This window comes from Natator depressus, chromosome 5 (genome assembly GCF_965152275.1).
Source record: "Natator depressus isolate rNatDep1 chromosome 5, rNatDep2.hap1, whole genome shotgun sequence".
Classification (NCBI taxonomy): domain Eukaryota; kingdom Metazoa; phylum Chordata; order Testudines; family Cheloniidae; genus Natator; species Natator depressus.
The window spans coordinates 97,759,047-97,774,649 of NC_134238.1; the positions used below are offsets into that span (position 1 = coordinate 97,759,047).

General features: G+C 38.8%; 1 protein-coding gene across 2 annotated transcripts in view; it reads left to right on the forward strand.

The window, feature by feature from the left end:
• Positions 1-15,603, forward strand: part of PTAR1 (protein prenyltransferase alpha subunit repeat containing 1) — a 49,415-nt gene that overhangs the window by 19,002 nt on the left and 14,810 nt on the right. For both annotated transcript variants that reach the window (XM_074953267.1, XM_074953268.1), the window contains exons 3-5: positions 877-943; positions 7,397-7,501; positions 11,252-11,465. In XM_074953267.1, the coding sequence (XP_074809368.1) occupies positions 877-943; positions 7,397-7,501; positions 11,252-11,465 (386 nt within the window). The remainder of the gene's footprint in view (positions 1-876; positions 944-7,396; positions 7,502-11,251; positions 11,466-15,603) is intronic.

Sequence of the window (15,603 nt, forward strand, 5' to 3'; positions counted from 1 at the left end):
TATATGTAGAAATTTAGAGTCTGCAGTGTCTAAAGGGGAGTAGAAAAACAAATGTTTATGGATATGTCTATTTCTTATTTAGTGATTAGTCATAGTATCTCAATCTTTGGAGAGGCAGCCTATTCAGAGTCTTTTAAAAGTATTTTCTGTTACATAGTTGTGCAACTTACTAAATTTGTGATGTTCTCTGTTCCTAATCCATAGTTGTAGGGGATTTTCCCCTTCCATAGGTGCAATTTTTGTAGTGGTTATTTAGTTACAGGTAAAAGTATGTAGCATAGAATAGCTATAGCGAATTGCTATCTGCAGTGCAGAGTTCTTAAACCACTGTAGTTTTGCTGTTCCAGGAGATTATTGTAGTTTTGAGTGTTAAGATCTCAATCAACAATTTTTCAACAATTTTAAGAACTTTGCATGTGTTTGTCACACAGTGTATTTCAATTTTAATAACTAAATGGACTAGAATGCTCAAAGATCCCATACAAGCTCTCTGTTTCAGAGCTATCCAGTAGCTTTTAATTCACGTAAGAATATTGTCTTTTTGAATCAGAGTTGTCCAGGGGGAGGAGAACCATGATTCCAAGTCATTATAGTGGAGTTTGTAGAGGTCAGTGAACCCAAGAGGTGGGACTTATTTTAAGTACTCAACATGGAAGGAGAAGAAACTAAACCAACTGTGTGTCATCCTTCCAGTTTGAGCTACCTCTTTCTCTGGACTGGAACTCAGCAATATTTCTCAGAGGTGTGTTGCAATAAGAACGAGTCAGAGAGAAGAGGCTTTGAAAAAGTATCGGGGCATAAAGAGGGGAGAAGTTTTGATGTTTTATTTTACCACTGTTAATCATTCATGGATTTTTTTTTTTTTAAATCTTTTAGAATTGATAGATATCACATGTACGCTGCTACTACTAAACCCAGACTTCACCACTGCATGGAATGTAAGGTATGTCGCACTCAGCAAATGATATCACAAAGAGCTTGGTCAGCCGCCTTAAATCTGAGTCCGCCGTAAGCTTTGTTTTAATTGGGATTTAACACTGCTGTTTTGATGAGATGTGCTGAAAGAACTTTTAAAATCTTTTCCTTCCTGATTTCCTTTGTAGCTAGTCTGTTGCATTTCACAGTACAGTAATATATATTTTCGGCACAAATAAAGTGGCATAACCCTTAATCTGAAGATAAAGAATATATTTTACCAAAGGTTACTGATCCTGTTCATGTATCGGTGAACATTTTTATCTTAGATCAATTTTAATATAAAACCACATCTCCGCTTGCTCGCATATTTCAAGTCAATGTGTTGTATGAAGTTACCCCAATGAATAATTATGTGAACTATGATTCTTTTGTTCACATTGATATTAAACTGACTATATAAGGTAGTTGGCAAAAAATTTATTGATAGGTAGCTTCCTTCAATGTAATCCATTAAGATAGTATGTTAAATACTTAGATTTTATATTGCTCAAGAGCTAGGGATGTCACAGTCATCCAGACTTCACATTTGATCAGCATTTGGTTCCCTCTTGCTGACAACAGGTAATGCAAATGAAGCTTTGCTCTAAAGAGTATTTCCACTCTTGCCTGACTCCTGGGGCAGTCTAGGGAGCACTGAACAGTCTGATGCTCTTAGGACAGGTGTACAATTAAAATGCTGCAGCGGCAGAGCTGCACCAATGCCATAGTGCTTCAGTGAAGATGTGACTACACTGAGAAAAAAGCTAACTCAGCTCCATGAGAGGTGGTAGCTGTGTCGGCAGCAGAAACCCTGTCATCAACCTAGTGCTGTCTACCCTGGGGGTTAGATCAGTATAACTGCATTGATCGGGGTGTGGATTTTTCACACTCTTGAGTGACGTCGTTGTGCTGATGTAAGTTTAGAGTGCAGACCTACCCTGAGATTCCTACCCACTGCAGCCATGAGGAAAGGGGCTACTAGAATGAACACACGTACACACTCTCTCTTCTTTCCAACCACCTGGGAAGAGAGGAAACTGAGGGCTCCTTGTCACCTAGGAACATAATAATAGTACTTAGCATTTTTATATTGTTTTACATATAGGTTTGAAATTGCCATTGTGCTCATTGTATAGTTTAGGGAAGCTCAGACAGGAAAGCGAAGCCATTTGCTCAACCTGACATAGCAAGTTGTTGGCAGAGCCAGGATTAGAATTCAGGACTTTGATTCCACTCCCTGTACAACACAGGACTTCACCAAGTGGATTAGAGTAATTTAGTCAACTGTGCAATCTTCAACAGTTGCTAATACTGGATACTTCACAGGAATGTGTGAAATACACATAATAGACAATTATAAAATAACCTGCTCATAAGGGAAGTTTTTTCCTAATGTCAAGTGAGTAATGGTTGCCCTGAATACTACATCCCTTTTTAAAGTTATACCACCGTTTATGAAACTGGAAGTTGTTATCCATGTCAGTGGTTAACCCCTTTTTGAGTTCTGCTAATCTTTTAAATTTCTCCTAAGCTCTGGCTGTCAATAACATTTTGAGGTAAAGAGTTCCACAGGTTAACTATATGTTGTGTAAGAGAGAAAGAAAGGGTTACTATTTCTTCTATCAGTTATTAAAGGCAGTTTTCTGCCTTTTAATTAGATGTCTCCTTGTTCCAGTATTGTGAGAGAAGGTGCTTGATTGACCTTCATTGCTGCTGCTGCTTCTAGCCTTAGTCCCCTCTATATGGGGGTCAGCTTTTTTGAGTCCTTCTCCATTCCAGTCTGTCTTGAGCCAGTTCCTCAGATACTCTGCAGCTAATCAAATCTTTTTGTATAATATCCATCCATATAGTTCTGGGTCTTCCAACCCTTCTATTACCGTCCACTTCTAAGTTTAGTGCCCTGTTTCCTCTACATACTTCTGATCTTTTCACATGCCCAAACCATCTAAGCTGGGTTTCCCTCAGCTTTTCTGTAATTGGTACTGCCTTCACACTTCCCCCTAATTCGTTTGTTGCAAACGTGAGATTGACCTTTTCCATAGCTGTCATTGTTTTAATTTTACCTCCATCAGGGTATCGCACCTTGATTATTTTGAGACTCCGATATTCCATTTTCTAATGGCACGGCTGGTCGTCCAAGCTGAATATCAGACTCTGAGTCATACTATGATATTTAGACATACCTCTAAATGGGAGAAGGGATGCGGATATGCACTATCCCAAGCATGTCCTCTGATTTTTTCAGTCCACATAGGAACTGTGCAGGCTTGACCATCACTTAGGATAGCATAGCCCTACTTCCCCAGTGCACACAGAGGAGGAGCAGGGACTTCCCTCCCTCTTCCTGGCGATGCCCAATAGAAGCAGTTCATTGCACTCCCCTAAGCACAGAGACAGCAATTGATCCCCCTTGCACCAGGGCACAGAAGCGGGGAAAGGCTCTTTCCATATTCTTTCCACCCGCACACAAGGGCCAGGGACAGTTTTAAATAATAGTTTGGGGGGCTTTAAACAAGAAATTGCCGCTTTAAATTTAGGTGGTTTTAAATGTTTAGACATGGAGATTTGCTCAGTTCAATAGGTTTCTTGCAGTTGGAAAAATAAAGAAATCAGCCCATTAAGACTGTATTTGTGGTGAATAGCTGTCAGATCCAGATAAAGCAAGTATTTTTTTCCCAGCCTATAATATAATTATCCAGGTTGGTGCTATGAACTGATTTTTGAAGTGTCATTGATTAAAGAAAAGGGAAATGTGGCAGTCATAGTAAAGGGTTGGCTATCATGAGAAAAATGTATCTTCGGGTATTCTTGAAATGATAAAGTTCATGGGGCTTTTAAACAGAAAAACCACCATTGAACGCATATGTAAACTTCTCAGGTGTTGCTATAAGTAATGTTCTCTGTAGCTGTATTGCTGCTGAAAGTTGAATCCATTTTTTTTTTAATGGAAGTATACAAGAACATAATGTGCATACTGGGTCAGACTAATGGTCCATCTAGGCCAATATTCTGCCTTCTGACCAATGGCCATTGCCAGGTGCTTCAGAAGGAATGAGCAGAACAAGGCAGTTACCAAGTAATCCATCCTGTGTCGTCCAGTCCCAGCTTCTGGCAGTCAGAGGATTAGGGACACACGAAGCATGGGATTGCATCTGACCATCTTGGTTTATAGTCATTGAGGGACCTATCCTCCATGAACTTATCTCCATTCTTTTTTTAACCCATTTATACTTTTGACCTTCACAACATCCCCTGCCAATGAGCTGAACAGATTGACCGTACATTGTGTTAGTTTTAAACCTGCTGCCTATTGTGTTATGTGATGGGTAAATAACACTTCCTATTCATTTTCTCCATGCCATTCATGATTTTATGGACCTCTGTCATATCCCCACTTAGTCGTCTTTTTGTCTTTCCTGTCTTTTTTTAATCTCTCCTCATATGGAAGTTGTTCTATACACCAATAATTTTCATTGCCTTTCTCTGCACCTTTTCCAATTATAATATATCTCTTTTGAGATGGGGTGACCACAACTTCACACAGTATTCAAAGTGTGGGCATACCATGGATTTATATAGTAGCATTTTGATATTTACTGTCTTATCTATCCCTTTACTAATGGTTCCTAACATTGTTAGCTTTATTGTCTGCCACTGCACAGTGAGTAGATGTTTTCAGAGAACTATCCACAGAGACTCCAAGATCTTTCTTGAGTGGTAACATCTAATTTAGATCTTGGCATTTTGGATGTATAGTTGAGATTGTTTTCCAATGTGCATTATTTTGCACTTATCAGCATTTCATTTTATGTACTATTTTGTTGTCAAGTCACCCAGTTTTGTGAGATCTCTTTGCAGTCAGCTTTGGACTTACCTATCTTGAGTAATTTTGTATCATCTGCAAACTTTGCCACCTCACCTTAAACCTTTTTTCCAAATCATGTATGAAAATGTTCAACACACAGATCCCAGTATGGATTCTTGGACTACCCTGCTAATTACCTCTCTCTCATGAAAACTGACCATTCCTATTCTTTGTGCCCTATCTTTTAACCAGTTATCTAGCCATGAGACGACCTTCCCTCTTTATCCCAGGACTGATTACTTTGCTTAAGAGCCTTTGGTCTGGGACCTTGTCAAAGGTTTTCTGAAAGTCCAAGTACACTATATCAACTAAATCACCTTTGCCCACATGCTTGTTGACACCCGCAAAGAATTCAAATAGATTGGCGAGGCATGATTTTCCTTTACAAAAGCTATGTTGACTCTTCCCCAATGTATCAGATACATAGCTGTACATGATAATTTTGTTCTTTGTTGTAGTTTCAACCAGTTTGCCTGGTACTGAAGTTAGGCTTACCAACCTGTAATTGCCAAGATTGCCTCTGGAGCCTTCTTTAAAAATCTGCATTACATTAGCTATCCTCCAGTCACCTGGTAAGCGATAGGTTACAAACCACAGTTAATAATTCTGCAGTTTCATATTTGAGTACCTTCAGAACTCTTGGGTGAATATCATCTGGTTCTAGTGACTTACGGTATAATTTATCAATGTGTTGCAAAACTTACTCTACTTACACCTCAGTCTGGGACAGTTCCTCAGATTTGTCACCTAAAAAGAATGGCTCAGGTGTGGGAATCTCCCTCACATCAACTGCAGTGAAGACTGCTGGAAAGAACTCATTTAGCTTCTACACAATGGTCATGTCGTCTTTGAAATAGCTAGGCAAAAGGATAGAAAATATAAGAATATGAAACATAGGTGAGGGACCATAAGAGCAATAAATAAAGTTGGTCTTAGAGCAGGGGAGGTTGGTTGTGTGGGTGGGTGGATGGAACGGGGCCCGCAGATATAGCTCCTGATCCAGCAAACATTTAAAGGCAGGCTCAACTTTAAGGACATTGACATGAGTAATTCCATTCTAGAATGTGAGACCATGCTCATTTACTTAATGTTAATCATATGCTTAAGGCTTTGCTGGATTGGGGCCATAGTGTAAAAATACAGTTGCAGGTTTGGACCTGGGAGATAACAGTAAAGGGGATAGTGAGGGGATACTGTTTTTTCTTGCAGCCACATCTTATTGTAACATGGTATGCTTTTAATCCTGAAACAGGGGAGGGTAATGGGAAGAAGGAGAAAAAAGAAAGGGGTGCTCTCTTTTCTGTCCCATCAGTTAGGCCATCCTATGCCATACTTTCCCCTTTTTTCCGTCCTGTTCTGAAGTAGCTGACCTAGTTTCTCATTTAAAAGATCTGGTTGTTCTAGAAATAACTGACTTCATTCACTAGTGCTGTCACATTGACATCTTTTAGAATGAAAATTTTCAACCTCCTTTCATTCTTTAGTCATGCATGGGGGAATTAAATCAGACCTCTGTGGAAATATGTTAGGCATTTTTTTCTTTACTTTCATTGGACTACTCATTCTTATCTAAGCATATGCTTAAGGGTTCTCAGTGCTCCCAATGCTCAGGTCTCCCAGTGCTCAGAATCGAGCTTTGTGCCGGCAGCATCTCATTGCTATGCAGGTGTCTGGACTGATATGAAATCCATATAGCTTCAGGCTTCTCAAAGGTTTCACCATAATGTGTCTGTCTCACAAGTGTGCAGGGGAGGGGTTGTGACAGACAGGATGAGAATTAAGGTTTGGGAAGACTTTTACTACATATTATGTTAACGAGTAACTAAACCTAGAATTGTCTGGCTTTCCAAATTGATTTTAAAAACCAACAAAAACAACCCTACAGTAACTTTTAATTGAGATATATAATTTTTTTTTTTTTTTGGCCTCTAAGTTAGTGATTCCTAATACCAACCTTAAACCCTGTTTCAATCTATTTATATTTGTGTAGAGAATTATTTCATTAAGATGCTTTTAAAATGTAAAATAATAGTGATGCTACTGTCTTGAATCACAATAGTAATTTCACGAGTGCTTGTCTTTGTAGCTTTTAATTATCAATTACATATATGTAACTTCTGTTGACATCAGTGAAGCTTGCTTGTGCATAACTGTCTTTTTGAAATGTGTATATCTTATGGGAAGGCTTTGGAAGATAGCTCTAGGGTGTTTAAAATTAACCTTAATCAGTCAAAAAATTGTTTTGTATGCCAATGATAGCACATGTTAAGTTTTCTACTGCAAAATATTGTGCAACTCAGGAACAGATCCACTTTGTAAAGTTGGGTCATCATTTCAGGTTGAATTACCATGGACAGAAATATAGACCGTTTGTCCAATTCGAAACGTAGAACACAGATTTTTACTTTGAAAACACTCTATCTTGTTACAGTAAAATGGCTTTATCAATTGTTGAAGTTTTTGTAATTTTTAAGGTTTATATTCTGGATATCATAGTTGGCTGTATTATGTTTCAAAGAAAATGACATGCACCCTTAAATTAGGTGTACAAATGGAATGTTTTTTCTTTCACAGGAAAGAACTAATATTATCTGGCACTTTAAGTCCAATTAAGGATTTACATCTTGGAAAACTGGCATTAACTAAGTTTCCGAAGAGCCCAGAAACATGGATTCACAGGTTTCTCTTTTTTTCTCTTCCCTTTCCTTCCCTTCCCTCCCCGCCTTCCCCCCCAATATATTTTCATACTTCTATCTGAGTATGGGATAGGGAAGGTGGTGGATGGAGGCAAGCATCTGGAAACAGCAGATTTCCAAACAATCTACTGTAAAATTCATTGCTGTTTTTTTTTTTTTGTTTGTTTTTTTTTTAAGAATCTGATCAACGATGTGTAGGACTTAGTGTTCAAGTCAAATATGTGTTTCTGCATGTTACATGTCTTTTAATATAACTAGAGTGGTGTGTAATTTTTTCTTCGTCTTGTATTCCCAGTGTGACTGCTTGAAAATTGCCATCAAATTAATGCTAGGTTTTCCATATTTTACTTTTTTTTATTTGCCATTAACCTGTTTATATTGTAGACCTGCCAGAGAACCAGGATACATTAAAAAATAAATTTTGTAATTGTAGCTAGGTTATATCCCATTACTGTACTCTGATATTTTTCCTTATGACTATACTTTTTCACCAGCCATGGGATTATGCAATGACAATGTCTCCCTTACTGAGCAATAACAAAAGGTATTTTTCTAAAATAAAAAGGCAACCCAGAGCTCAGTCAAATGCATCAAATCCCAAATGCCTCGGGATGGCTCCCACACTCCTGGTGGTGTTTGGGGCTGGTGACGCCTGATGCCTGCAGGCATATGGTAGGGGAAGGATGTAGTTCTGGCCCAGTGGAGCAGAGACCCTAGCCAGATCTGCGAGAAGTTGTTGTCCTTGTACCTGGCTGTGGAGGAGGTCACCCCACTGCTGAATGGCTCTGTCCCTGACCACAAGCCATTCAGCAGTGATGTGGTGTCCCCTGCAGCCAGGGACAGTTCCTCCTCATGGCACTGACTAGGGGTCTCTACTACACCCCACCGGGAGCCCAGCCTTCCTCAGACCTTGTGCCTTCAGGGATCCAGTCTCACTGGCCCTGTAACCATGCAGGGAGCCCTGTGCAGCTCTGTTGTCACAGCCTCATCCACTCACCCACTATCTAGGAGTGTCAGAGCCATTCCCAGGCAGAAACTGTTCAGCAGCGGGGTGGACTTCCTTTGAGGTGGGGGCTCCTCCTCCTCCTTACAGTCCTGACCAGGGGTCTCTGCTCCACTGGGCCAGGACAACTGCAGCCTCCCCCACATGTTGTACCCTGGTGTCCTCAGCCACACAGAGTCCCCTGCAACCCCAGTGTTAATACTGCCCTATCCCCAACCCTACCCACCACAGCTGTAAAAATGAAAATCAAAAGAAAATTGAATTCTGCCAAGATTAGTTAGACACACATGCACGCACACATCCCTTTCCGGTATTTTGCTTTAATAGTGTTGGTGTGGAACCAGAATTGAAGAATTTAATTGTAGTTATGCTGGTTTTTAACTTTCTAATCGTGCAATTTCTTTTCACCACCTCTAGTTTATTCACGCTATTTGACTGCTTTGCTTTATGTAACTACATTATACAGAATGAAAAGGAAGGTAGATGTGATGGAGAGGAGAGAAATAAGTTGCAAGTGCCATGATTTAGTGATAGCTGCCTCAAACTCCTTCATGTTAGACAATGCTGGACTATTAACTGCACCATGTAATATATAATGTACCTGAAGTCAAGTATGTCGTTCTCAAACAGTGACATTCTTAAGAAATAAAGAAAAGTCAGGTGTTCCTTCACACACATTTTTGCCCTTCACATTTAGTATGAAAAGTTATTTACCTGGAAATAAAGAATCAGAAGTTAGTTATTTTATGCTTTATTTATGTTAAAGGAATGACTCTTTGGCCATTTAATTTTCCTGCATAAACAGATTTTGACTCTCATTTTGGGTCTTTGTCACTCACTATGTCCCACTTTTGTATTTTGGCAGTTTGAGGTATATGAGCAGCAAAAAAAACATGTTTGGGTATCATAGGTTTTGCTGCATTTGTGACATGGATCCGCTCTTCTAAATGAAGTAATCAAAGATTGTGGTTTGACCTGCTGCCCTCCTTTAGCTACAATGAATATCATATCAGAAGCAAACTTACAAATAACAGGCGTGATCCAGTGTTCTTGATCTCAGATTAGAGATGCAGTCAATTTAAAAATCACATTTCCCTCTCAAAATTTTATCTACTATTGTTTTCTAAGTAACAGCCAAGGTTACTGAATGGTATTTATATATAGTTAGTTTTTAATGTTTCTCCTATACAGTATTTGGTCAGCAAGTTTCCTCTGTTGTTGACGTGGGTTTTGCACACACTAATCGGGGGGGAGAGACATTCTTAAAAAAGAAGCGGGGGGGACAGGGCAGGAGAATGTAAAATAACAAAAGTTGGCAGAAAGACTGTGGAGCAGATGGAGTACCTGAAACCACTTTTGTTAAACCAGTTAGATTTCAAGTTGATGCTGTCACTTAGTGAGTTTTATACAATTTTGTAATCTTATGAATAAGCTATTTTTGACTGGTTAACTTTAATTTTTAAAGCTTTATTAAGGAAAAAGTTCACCTTTCTTCAAGCAGATAGAATGACATTGTGTTGGCTCACTGTCATTTCAAATGCTACCAAAGTGGATAAAAGGGAGTAACTTTTTCGGTCTCAGCTGTTAAAGCTTGTAGGTCCTGATCGAGAGTTCCACTCAGCTTTCCATAGAATCCCCTCTTGCAGCACTGTCTGTCTGTTTATATGCTGTCGTTGACCATCCTATGTCTGCAATACCTTTTTTAATAAAAGATATTTGAAATTAATTTGATAGGACAAATATACTTGTTAGCAGCTTTACTTTGACACAAAGGTTGTATAAGCAGTCAGTACATCTATTGTAGTTTTGAGGCAGTGACTTCCTTAAAATGCAATTCTACTCTAAAGTGCCTATTACAAATAAAATGCAATGTGGGAATCTGTTTGTCTCAACAATTCCAGCTTAAATGTGACTAATTTCCTAATAAAAAGGTGGTTTTTTTCTAACTGCTAGCCCAGCAATCTCTGCCTGGGACCTCCGAGTTAAGCTGGGTTTCTTTTATTTATTCCTTTTATATCATCACCAGTAAGAAAGGGTTCTGCAGGAGAAATTGATGCCTGTGTACGTCCATTGCTTTCAGTGAGTTTGCACAAGTGTAACTGATTGGAAATAAGTAAACAGTTCTGTAAATGATACACAAGAAGAAATAGAATCCCATTCAATTGCTCTTAGCTGTACTGACTCTGCGGGGCTAACGAGTAAAAAGCAGTGAAATCTTTTTTTCTTTTGTGACTAAAGTCAGCAGATATAACTGAATCCACACAGGGTGCAGATCTGTTGAGTAAGAAGGTATTTGTACATAATCCCTTTTCAGCATAAAACCTCACTTTAACACTATGGATGTCTTGTGAAAAGGGAATTCTTCAAAATCTTATTTAAATATTCCATGATTTTTTTGGCGAATTTTGTATATTCAGTTTTTTTGGTAACTTTTTTTTTATTGACTTCCCCAAATTCTCAAGATTAGATATGACCAATAACCATAAATAAAAAAGAGAGCTGAAGTTAGACACTGTTAAATGTGTCCATTAGCTGAAGACTTTCTGTATCTGAATAGCTCACAGGTTTTATGTTTAGTCTGTTTCTTCCCCCAACCTCCAGTTTACCCTGAATTAAGATGATGGAAAACTCCACATAGTTTGGTCAATTTATATAGTGAAATAAGGAACAAAATGTTTTTTTCTCTTAAAACTGCTTTTGCATTGTTAACCCTCTACACCATTTAACCAGACGATGGGTGCTGCAACAACTAATTCAGGAAAACTCCTTGCCAACTCTTGTAACTAAAGGGAACTTGGGAACAGTGCCTGTGGAAAGAATTCAACGATTAGTGCAGGAGGAAATGGATGTCTGCTGTGAAGCTGCTGGGAGATACCCAAGCAACTACAATGCCTGGTCCCACCGTATCTGGATTTTACAGCGTTTGGGAAAGCTGGATGTCAAGGTACAATACTGGAATGTATAAACGCCTAAGCAGAATTTATACATTTTAAATCTGGATCATCATAAAGCAATGTGCTGTGAAAGAGGTGGTGTTAAACTGATGTACACAATTAATGCTTTAGAAGAATAAGCATTCCAGGGACAAGGACTGTTCTGTTGCTTTGTCATGTTCTGATCAATATAACTTGCACCCATCTGTTGGTGCTTAATTGATAGAGGGTAAATGAGAGTCTGGGAGATGAAGCAGAGGCCTGAGCATAAATTCTGTGCTGGTGTAATCTGTAAGAGCCTATTAGAACAAAAGATACTATGCAACAGATGTCATTCCAATACTCTTAATATTCCCCTTTTTGTTTCACTACCAGTGTTCTTTCATGTCATTTTGTGATGTCAGAATGTGTGCATAGAGGACTAGTATAGGATAAAGAGACCAGGCAATTTAGAAACAGAAAAGTGGTGCTTATAAGCATTTTCATGAAATTCAAGGACACCCTTCATCCCAGTTTATGCTGAGTTTAATAAATCAGCAATACATCAAACGGGCAGAACAGACTAACTGGCCTTAAATATGCCTTATCAACTTCAGTGGTGATGTCTTGTGAAAATCTTCTAGCTGTACCTCAGGCATGTTCATATGGTTCATCCAAAAATGGAATGCACTGAAGGCCTACAGGAAGGTGAAGTTGTTGACATGTGACATGATCTAAAATAAAAAGTACAGTTTTCTAATTACTTTTACACTGTGATTACTCAGCTGTAAGGTGAGTTCAATGCCTTTATTATGCTGATGCTCTGACCTTCCATGGTAGCTGTTCCTGACTCTGCATTCTTTCACTACCATCACCTCATCTGTGTGGGTTCTATTTTTATTTTTATTTGAGAGGAGAGTGCTGACTGTGTAGAACCACAAAATCTGTTCTGGGCCTATCACTGGCAGCCTGGGAGGTCATTTTGCTTATACTTTTTCACCTGAGAACATTTTTAAAGAACTGTACGTATTCCATAATAGCCTGAAAAGTGTGAGGTAGTCAGACCATTCAGCAGCTCTCCCATCTAACTCTCAAATAAAAGGTGGGTGTGCAAAATTCAGAACTACGGAATTTGGGGGGTTTATTCATCAGGAATTGAGGACTCTTAGACAAGCCCTTGATGGCTGTATTTTGTGTGTGTGTGTGTCTATTTTTTTAAATTTCAGTGCAATTAAGTGGCAGCAGTTGTTTGAAGGACAGGGCACCATCTCAAATGCTTTTGCAGCTGCTGTTCTCATAGCTGTAGACTATCAAAATAGGTAAAGAGGGAGGCTGCAGCTTGACACAAGTAGCTCTCCTTGGATTTAGAATTTGTCTGATGTTTCCATTCGTGTACAGCTATATGAATTGCACTGAGCAATGGCAATTCACAAATAATTATGGCCGTGAAGGATATGCAGGTCACACACCAGCTCATTTTTATTTTTTGTTTTAAATTTATGTTCTGAAACTCCCTCTTCCCTTTGCCTTCCATCCATCTTTGCAATCATCCCAGTTTCCCTACTGGTCTCCTTTTAATCCTTAGGAAAGATCTTTATGCTGATCCCAGAATCCTTTGACAATTGCTGATGCATTAGGCATTATTGCCATGCTGCATTAGAGGTGTTTGTGGGAACTAGGAGGGCTGTTAAACTTGAGGGAGGGAGAGAACGAGGGAGGTTGGAAGTCTCAGAACATACCTATAATCTAGGGAATGTAAATACATAGAATTGTAAAAAGGACATTTTCAATTTGATGTATTTGTGCATGAACACCCTGAAAAGAATTAATGAAAAGAAAAGACAAGTGGGGAAAAAAGGAGACCTGACATTCCCCCCTCCCCCCCCCCCAATAAAGGACCATAATTTTGTAGGTTTTTTTCTAATTTTGTACCTTTGATCAGTTGAATGTATTTAATTCACTGTGAGTGCCAATTATAATATTTAAATGTAAACCTGCCTGATTGTGACCAAAAATTAGGTAGCTAGAACTCTTCATGTTTGGTTTGGTTTGTTTGTTACCCTCACAACTACTAGCACCTGCAGTTTTGCATCCAAGTTGAGGATCCTTGAAAAATTTAGCCCAAAAATATTATTATTAACATTTACAATATTGTAAACTGTCCTAGAAAGCTGTTGGGTTTTTTAATTATATTTTTTCTAAATCTAGAACGTTTTGAAGCTCATTCTAATATACTTTATTCTTCGAAGGGTATAAAAAATCTCAGGGTAGAGTTTGGCCGTAAATGTAGTTGATGTTACAAAATTATAACCAAAGCTTCAGTCTCATTCACTAAAAGGTAAATATTGTCTGTCTTTGATCCAAAAAATCTCACTTTATTTTATTTTTTAAATTAAAAAAAAAAAAAAAAAGCTTAAGAGTTTACCCAGTAACCCTACTACAGGCTTTAAATATATTTTCTGCTTGCAGAATTAAATCATTTGTACACATGGCTCGCAGTAAGAGATGGTAACTCAAATGGCTCAATCCCACAGAATATATGTGATTTAGGTTATGCGGGCTGGCTTTGTGATGGATTGACCTAGTCAGCAAAAAGGCCATTGTAATGGGGTGGAGTACCCTGCATGCAGGTCTTTCTCTTAATGATTAACTTTGTCTGGTATTAGAATCCTGAAATGCAGAATTCTTTTTGCTGGCTCTATCTGACATCTGGTCAAGTGAGTCTTACTAACTTCAACCTAGGATATAAAAGAGGTTGCGGGCATCTCTCTGGGGCATAAGGAAAGGTTCCCAGAATAACCAAATACGGGAGGAAGCTGAGATTTATGTGGTGGCAGTGGTGTTTATAGTAACAAAGGGAAATGCTAAGATGGGGATAAACTCACTCCATATCTGTTGTATCTATTCTCTGTTTGGAGCAGGATGGAAGCTCCTTGTACTTGTCTTACCATGGAAGACAAAAAAGAGAAGCTTCCCCCATCAAAGCTAGTCAGTCAAGGAGCTGCAGATACCTTCTCACTTTGTTTAGCTGGAGAATAACTCATCTCTTGTGGTGGATGGTAGAGGATGCATTGAACATTATACCTTTAAACACAATTGTCTTTGGTGATCAGTCTAGACATAATCTTGGGCTCTCAGAGAATTGGATGGTAACAAAAGATTGTTTAGCCTTCATCAATGCTTGAGTTCTGTTGCCTCCAATTACTACTTAGATAGACTCCACAACAGTGGAAGATCCTTGCTATGTTCTACAGACAGTGGGTTTTCTAGGTAGGTCTCAAGAGGCTTGGGGAACTTTTTTTTTTTTTAATCTTTCATTTTAAGTAAAAAGTCTGATCATCTCATAAAACTTAGTCAAATGCAGTGTGCACAGCACAGGCACAAATTACTTAAAAGGTTGGGTTTTCTTAAACAGCTCTTGAGGCTGCCATTGCTTTTAGCAAAAATCTCTGAAACTACAGATAACATCTGCCAGAGAGAGGAAGGATGGATGGTCTTGTGGTTAAAGCATAGGACTGAGAGTCAGGAGTTCAGGCTTCTATTCCTGACTCTGCCACAGATTTTCCTTTGTGACTGTGGGCAAGTCATTTTAATCTCTCTGTGCTTCAATTTGTTGATCTGTAAAATGAGAATGTAAACTCTTTTCCAGATGAGCTAGGCAAAGCACATTGAGATCCTCTGGTGGAAAGCACAACAGAAGCGTTTTTATCCTGTCTGGTTTTCTAATATGTCTGTAGTACAGAATCATACTGCACAGTGTGTGCACAGATTTTTCTTCTGAGGAGCCATGTTTAATAATCAGAGCTGGAAGAAGAGGGAGACTTTGTTCACAGTAGTGATTCTGTAGGTGGGGAAGAGTTGGTTTGGGCAGAGACTAGTGCAGGGGTCGGCAACCTTTCAGAAGTGGTGTGCGGAGTCTTCATTTATTCCCTCTAATTTAAGGTTTTGCATGCCAGTAATACATTTAAATGTTTTTAGAAGGTCTCTTTCTATAAGCCTTTAATATATAACTAAACTGTTGTTGTATGTAAAGTAAATAAGGTTTTTAAAATGTTTAAGAAGCTTTATTTAAAATTAAATTAAAATGCAGAGCCCCCTAGACTGGTGGCCAGGACCGAGGCAGTGTGAATGCCACTGAAAATTAGCTCGCGTGCTGCCGACCCCTGGGCT